Source organism: Benincasa hispida, chromosome 9, assembly GCF_009727055.1.
Source record: "Benincasa hispida cultivar B227 chromosome 9, ASM972705v1, whole genome shotgun sequence".
NCBI classification, from domain to species: domain Eukaryota; kingdom Viridiplantae; phylum Streptophyta; class Magnoliopsida; order Cucurbitales; family Cucurbitaceae; genus Benincasa; species Benincasa hispida.
In genome coordinates this window covers 47,983,013-47,991,009 of record NC_052357.1, presented here as the reverse complement: position 1 = coordinate 47,991,009, position 7,997 = coordinate 47,983,013, and the positions used below count along the sequence as shown (strand labels likewise).

General features: G+C 37.8%; 1 protein-coding gene across 1 annotated transcript; it reads left to right on the top strand.

Annotated features, from left to right (window-relative positions):
• Positions 1–263: 263 nt before the first annotated feature.
• On the top strand, positions 264–6,779 carry LOC120085275 (uncharacterized PE-PGRS family protein PE_PGRS46-like). The gene is made up of 2 exons (XM_039041185.1): positions 264–2,866; positions 6,343–6,779. Exon 1 carries the CDS (start codon positions 559–561, stop codon positions 2,680–2,682), a length of 2,124 nt encoding a protein of 707 aa, XP_038897113.1. The 5' UTR covers positions 264–558; the 3' UTR covers positions 2,683–2,866; positions 6,343–6,779.
• Positions 6,780–7,997: the final 1,218 nt, after the last annotated feature.

Below are 7,997 nucleotides of genomic sequence, written 5' to 3'. Positions count from 1 at the left end.
TTTTATTTCTTTTGTATTGGTTAATATTGATGGTGGATAATCTTTTGTTTTTTTACGTGAACATTAAAAAACAGATATAATAATGTTTAAAAATGATAAAAGAATAAAAAATTTAAAATTAAGGATAAATAGTTTATTTTGAATCAAATTAAAAACATTAAAAACAAATAAATAAAAGTTGAGTCCCTAATATTAAAACTCAAAAGTAAAAAAAGGACAAATTCGCTATTGTAAGCGTCAAACGTTATCACGGCGGAGTTTAGCAAATGAGAAAGTCATTCTAAGAAGATGATGAGGAAGAAATTGGCAGAATTTCCACGCGCGATTCGAGATTAGGGTTTCTTTCTCTCTCCTCTCTCTGTGTTCTTCTTCTTCTTCCTCTTTTCTTCTGCACTTCTTCCCTAATTGGGGCTTCGATCTCTGAGTTTTAACTTCTCCTTTTCTCTTCCTTACTTTGAAATTCGTTTCCTAAGTGCTTCCACCGACTTTTTGATGTTGCCTGCATTCAATTTCTGAATTTGAATGGATCTTTAGAGGGGGTCGTTGAGGAAGGTAGAAATGGATGAAGGTGAGGGTGGGTTCGGTGAGGGTGTGGATCAGATTGATCAGTTTCATCGGAACGAGGCCATTTCAGCCGTTGCTGATGATGGTTTTTTGGGCGAAGATGAGGATGAATACGAGGACTTGTATAACGATGTTAATGTTGGGGAAGGGTTCCTTCAGTCTTTGAGGAAGAACGATGATTTGGGATTCAAGACCGAGGAGCCCAAGATGGAGCCTCCTGCACCTGTACCACCCAGTTCCGGTGCTTCCATACCTGGTGTTGGTGGAGGTGCGACTGAAGTTGCTGGTTTAGGAGATGGTGGGCACAGTGTTTCGGAGAGAGTAACCGAGGGTTACAATCAGATTCCAGATTTAAGAACGAATGAGATGGCTGTCAGAGGTGGGGTGGGATCGGGGCCGCCTGTAGGCGGCGGAGGTGGGATTAGGGTTGAATTAGGGCAAGGGAGTAAAACCAGTGAGTTGGAGGAGCGAAGTAGTAATAACGTAGTTGCGCATCAGGCTCAGCATCAGCATCAGCAACAGCCGCAGCCGCAGCCGCAGCCGCAGCACCACCACCAACCACCTCAGAGCGGAGTCTTAGGAAATCCTGGGAGTGTAGAAAATGAAGGTTTGCTAAGGCAAGGTGGTGTAATAAATGTAAACGGGGTTGGTGGAAATGCGTTCGGTAATATGGGGAGTGCAGGGGGAGGTGGCGGTGGAACGATTTTGTTTGTTGGTGATTTACATTGGTGGACTACAGATGCGGAGCTGGAGGTGGAACTCTGTAAGTATGGTCCGTTGAAGGAGGTCAAGTTTTATGACGAGAAAGCCAGTGGAAAATCAAAAGGATACTGCCAGGTTGAGTTTTATGATCCTTCTGCTGCCACAGCTTGCAAGGAGGGTATGAATGGGCATATCTTTAATGGACGTCCATGTGTTGTTGCATATGCATCACCGTTTAGTGTTAAGAAGATGGGAGAAGCCCAAGTGAATAGGAACCAACAGATGGCCCAAGCTACTAATCCTCAAGCAAGGAGAGGTCCTAATGATGCTGTTGGTAAAATTGGTGGAAGTAGCATTGCAACGGGTGGTAACTATCAAGGTGGCGATAACAATAGAGGTTCTGGGAGAGGTAATTGGGGAAGAGGTAATGCACATGGAATGGGAGGTCGAGGACCAGCTGGCCCAATGAGAAGTAGGGGTGGTGGGATGGGTGGCAGAGGTATAATGGGAAATGGTGGAAATGGATTTGGCCAAGGAATTGGCGCTACCCCTCCTTTGTTGCATCCGCAGTCAATGATGGGTCAAGGTTTTGATCCATCTTTTGGCGCACCCATGGGAAGAATGGGCACATATGGTGGTTTTCCTGGAGCTCCTGCTCCCCCTTTCTCTGGCATTTTATCGTCTTTCCCCCCTGTTGGGGGTGTTGGTCTTCCTGGTGTTGCTCCTCATGTGAACCCAGCATTTTTTGGAAGAGGTATGCCTATGAATGGAATGGGGATGATGCCAACATCGGGTGTTGATGGGCCTAATATGGGAATGTGGTCTGATCCTAGTATGGGTGGATGGGGCAGTGAAGAGCATGGTGGAGGGAGAGCTGGCGAGTCTAGTTATGGAGAAGAAGCTGGTTCTGACCAGCAATATGGTGAAGGCAGTCATGAAAGAGGGGCATGGGCAAATTCTGCAAAGGAGAAAGATAGAGGCTCCGAAAGGGACTGGTCACAGTCTTCTGATAGAAGGTATCGAGATGATAGAGAGAGATCCAAAGAAAAAGATCCAGGGCCTGACCATGATTGGCCAGATAGAAGGCCACGTGATGATAGAGATATAGGGCGTGAAAGGGATAAAGATAGGGATCGGGATAGGGATAGAGAACGATCTCGAGATTATGAGCGTGGCCATCATGATCGTGAACGTGATAGGGATCGTGATCGTGATCGTGATAGGTACAAGGAAGATAGGGACAGATATTTTGATCATCATAGGTATAGAGACCGGGAACCGGAGCATGAGGAGGATTGGGAAAGGGGACGGTCATCAAGGACCCATAGCAAGTCCAGATTATCACAAGACGAAGAAAATCGTTCTAGATCAAGGGATGTTGATTATGGGAAGAGGCGGAGGCTTACTTCTGAATAGCTGAATCATTTAGCATACATGCTTTAAACTATATAGAGTACGGCTTTCCATGTTCATTTGGGTTCTCTCCCAGATGTTTTGGCTCTTTGATTCATCATTAGCTTTTTGCCTGCTGTTTATTGTCTGAACTCCGGTGTACGTCTTCTACCTACAGGAGCATGGTCTGATTTGGTGCAGAAAAAAGGTAAGCTCATGCAATTCATTTCCTTTTACCAATTTTTCAAAATTAAATTCTGGTAGATTTGCAGGCTTCATTTGGGACACTTGTGATGTTCTAAGGTCTTTTAATATGGTTATGCTAATCAATGTCTTAAAAGGCTAAAGGCAACCTTGAGGCTTTTCCTATTCAAAAGGTGAGGCGTAAGCCTCGAGGTGGTATGAGGCGTAAGCCTCAAATAGTGAATTAAAAACATTTTACCAAAACCTAAATTGGTATGACCAAGTAATGCTAAACATGATAGTCATATAAGTGTAAAAAGAAACTTTATCCCCACAATTTTCAATCAATAAAAAATTCTAAAAGGATATCTTCGTCATCTCTATACTCCTATTATCATTAGTAGGATTGATTTATACTATAAATGTTTGCCTTAAGAGTTCTTAAGGTCACAACGATAAAAATAGTCTTAATTCAAATTGTCACATCTCAAACCTTAATATTTTTTAAGAATTAGACAAATGACTATTATTTTTCTAATCACTAGGCGAGGCATAGAGATTTAAGCCTCAATGTGTTTTCACAAAGGTGCAAGCTTCTTTTGTGAGAGTCTCGAGGCTAAAACTTAGAGCCTTGCCTCGAGGTGAGCCTCAAGGCGTAAGCCTCAATAGCTTTTTAAAACATTGATGCTAATTGATGAAATTATTTAAAACTTGCTGTATTGATGCTATTACGAAATTTAGTGTTCGGTAGATCTTTGGTTCTTAGAATTAATATCATCGTTGATTTGATCACCATACTTTTACCTTCTATTGTCGTTTGGTATTATTTACCGACCTCATTTTCACCACTAGTTTTATATTTCCATTTCATAATTATAAAGGTTAGCATTCGTTGATGCCATGCTAGATCAAGATACTGAAGACATTAACATCTACATTTTCTAAAATAATAATAAAAGAATTAGGAACTTCGTAATCTTCTATTAGATGTTTTTTAACTATATTTGAATTTTTCAAATATTTGAATGATTTTCACTAATTTAAAAGCTACTTTGTGACATGTAGTTTTGAAATATTATGTGATAGATAAGATGAAATATGTCGTATTGTATGTGGTTGGAAAAAGTTAAAAGGTTAATATGTTTTTGCTCTGGAAAGTTTGTCATTATCCCTTTGTTTCTAATTTTATCTTCAAAGTCGTAAGTTCTAGTTTCTCTAATTCTAATAAGATCTAGAAGGGCAATCGATTTGATTCAGATCGGTTTGGTTCATCCAAAGCTGAACTGCCAAAAATACAAAGTATAAAGAAAAATGTCTAATTGAACCGCCCCTGAACCTATCAGCCGATGGTTTAGTTGGTTTGGTCCGTTGGTTTGGCATGTGCTTTAATCCATCTTTATGTTGCTGGGCTTAGGCTGCTAAGTTGGGTGTAATACACGTAGATGTAGACACTGGGCCTGGGCCATTGAGGGTGTAATCCATGCAAGTGCTAGGCTTGGGATGCTGAGATTGGTATAATAATCTACTTAAAAAAAGAGTTCACGGATTTTGAACATGTGACTTTGAATTTAAGTTATTTAACGAATTTGATAGCCAACTGGACTGTCATGTTATTTGTTATACTTTTCAATTTTCAATATAAATACATTTGGTCAGTTTGGGTATATTTGGTCTGGCTTTTCCAAACCAAAACAATCTGAATATAATCAGTTTTGCTCATATGAAAACCAAACCAGTTTAAACACGAACCAAAGGTGGTTTTAGTCTTGTAAGCGGTTTTTTTGGTTTTTCAATTTTCTCTTGCACCCCTTAAGATCTCTATTCTCTCCTTACTGTTAAAATCTGAGTTGGGAAATAAATACGTAGTTAAAGGAAATTTGAGTGGCCAAAATGAGGGTTCCAACAGTTTAATTGAAGGAAATATTTTAGAATACTTAGGTGAAAAGAAAAAAGAAGACACAAGGGTTCCAAATACTCTTTCATTATTAATGCAGGCTTGAGGTTTCTAAATGCTTCCATTATCAAGGCTCCCGACCCAACAATCTGGTTAGGGGGAAAATCAGGTCCACATCTACAAAAAGAAAATGGAGGATGATTATATCTTCTTTTTCCTTTCTGATATCTCTTATGTGAGCTTTAGTAGTGATGATAATTTTGACGATGACAATGACTAGACTGGAAAGGAAAAAAAAGGAAAAGAAGCTGTGGAAAGATCTTTTGTTTGGATAGGTCTACCGGAGAAAGACCTTTTGTTTTAATGGGATTTAGTTATCATACCCGATCCTTGTATTTTGGGAAAAGAATTTACTTCTGCCACAAAAGAAAAGTTGTTTTTCGTTATTGGGGTTGACCTCGGTAACAAAGAAGGAATCCATAAAAACTTGGGACCCGACACCATGATGAAATACTACCCTCATGATTAGACCATGTCCCTGAGATTTGATAAAAGAAAGGTGCAATGCGGTAAATACGTTGTAACTGGATAGGTTATTAGGGATATGATGGAACAAAAGTCCAAAGAAAGAAGAATACAGCAAAATGCACAGGTGCTGCACCAAATGCTGGTGGTTGTTTCTTGTACAATAAACAGGAAATTAAAGCTGCGTGTGGAAGGTATTCCTTTGGTCTTTGCTTCTTCTTGGCCCCCTTTGCTCAGGCAAGTGCATTCCTCAAGCGCTGGGTCCATTTTGTTGTATTCTCTATCATAAGCCAGAGGAAAACCTAAATCACATTCTTTGGTGATGTGAATTTGCTCATTTTATTTAGAACTTGTTCTTCCAAACATTTGGTTTGATGCTTGCCCGTCATAGGGGCACGAGGTATATGACCACAGAGTTCCTCCTCTATCCATCTTTTTGTGAGAAGGGTCATTTGTTATGGTTGGATAGGGAGTCTAATGATATTTGGGCCTTTATTAGGTTTCATGTTTCTCTTTGGGCTTTGACTTCGAAGTTTTTCAATAAGCAATATTTTGCTTGATTGGTCCCTTTTTCCTATTTAGAAGGATCCCTTTTTTGTGGGTTTGGTTTCCTTGATGCTCTTGTTTCTTTCTGTTTTTCTCTATTAAAGTGTTTTATTTCAATTATAAAAAAATCACCCGAGCTTCACTGTTCATGCTTCATAGGGTTCCATGCTCCCTTACCGTTTTAATTTTCTTGTTGTCACTGGGGTAACCTTGGTCGTATTATGTTTTACCTTATGTACCTAAATAAAGAATGAGTTGCTCAATTCTTTTGTTTGAACTTACATGCTTATTTTCATTTTCTGAAGCTCACTTTTATCTTTTCTAGGGATGAAGTTTTATTTCATCTTAATAAAACATTTCGAGTTAATTCTATTTGAGATTTTTGATGTCGAATCTGTCTCATCTACTCTCAGTTGCCAATAATTATCTACATAGATTTTTGTAGCTTTATGTTGATATACTAATTATCAATAGGAGAGCACGCCAATACCTTTGTGTCTGATTGGAAGTGCCTCTCGTTTTTTGTTGTTTTGCAGCTTAAAAGGATATTTGATAGTGAGGATTTCTTTCAGTGGAACAAAAGTTGGTCCGGGGACAACAACGGGGACTTTTAAATTCTCGTCTACATAGAGAGAACCCATGCATGGCAATGCCTTCTCGCTCTATTAATTTGATAAAGAAACTTCTTGGTTTAAACTTCTCACGTTTCTTTTGAATGATGTTTCTTCTAGACCTTCTTGGCACTTGATGACATTGATATTCTTGTTGTAATGGCTAAATATTGCTGGAGTCTCGGTCATGTCTGAATGTTTTCAGACATGTAATGGCTTACTATGTTGTTAGAGTATCTTAGCCTGAGGATGTTGTGTTGTGCGTTGTTCTGTTTTATGAGTTGTTGTATCATATGTTCACACCTCTTTCCTTCTTTTTTTTTGGTTTTTTTTTTTTTTTTTTGTTTCTTTGATACCACACCTTAGTCATTCTATTGTGAAGATGTAGAGCTAACCATTCTTTTAGAGCTGTTCTTTACCCTTCAGAGGTGTATGTATTTATACTTGTATGTACCTACTACCATTCACTAGATGTAGTTCCCAGAGGTTGTTTGTACTCATACTTGTAGTTCATTGGTTGTATGTACATGTTCTCAGATGAATATATGTAGTTTCAGAGGTTATATACACACTTGTATGAACCTGTTGTCAATTCCCTTAAAAAGTGTAGGGTATGCTGGATTGACGAAGAAAAATATTTTGCAAAAATGTCATTTTATTAAACTTTTGATAAAAATTATTTAAAATATACTTTGAAGTTATTTTTAAAAACTAGTGTGAGGAGTTATCAAAATACTCCATGTTTTAAATGACTTATTTTTAAGATTACACACTGTGAAAAGTTATATCAAATGCACTTATAGTCATGGATATCAGTTTATGGAAAGCTATTTTATAGCTTGCCTTTGTGTTGGGGCATTTGTTTGGTTATTTGACAGGGTGTTTTGTTCCATTCTTGGATGGAATTATGTGTCCTAATGTTAACTAGTCTCTGATTTTTCTTGAAGTATGCAATTTGATGTAAAGATTATCACATCTGTTGGGCATGCCTTTTGAAAATGTGTGGTGGGAGATTTGGAAAATGTGATACTTGGTTAGGTTTCCTCTTATTTGTTTTAAAAATTTTCGTAGTTCTTTTCCAATGTGGTGGGAGATTTGACCTCTTGGTCGATAACACATACTGATGTTAGTTGTGTTTTGTTCATTTTGGTCGTAGTTTTTTTTTTTTTTTTTTTTTTTTTTTAATCTAAGGCTAATAATTTTTTTTATATATCTCTAATTTCTAATTAAAGATTGGAAAAGTTTGTTGGGTTTGATAGGTTTTCATGCATTCATTAGACCTTTGGGTTTGTACTAGGCAGAAGCTTGTTTTTGTTTTATTTGATATTGCTAATGCAATTACTTCAATAGTTCAATTGTGGGTGTTCATCATATTTGACTACTTTGATATGGGTCAAATTTGTTTATAAGATTTCTCAATTTGAATTCTTGCGTATGTAATTTACATATCTAGTTTAATATTTGCAGTTTGAAATTTATAGCCATTTAATTCATTGAAGGCAAAATGTAAATATAAAAAAAGAAATCATTTTTTAACAAGTTATCCCTTTGGTTTCCTTTTTCTTTTATATCAAAAAGTT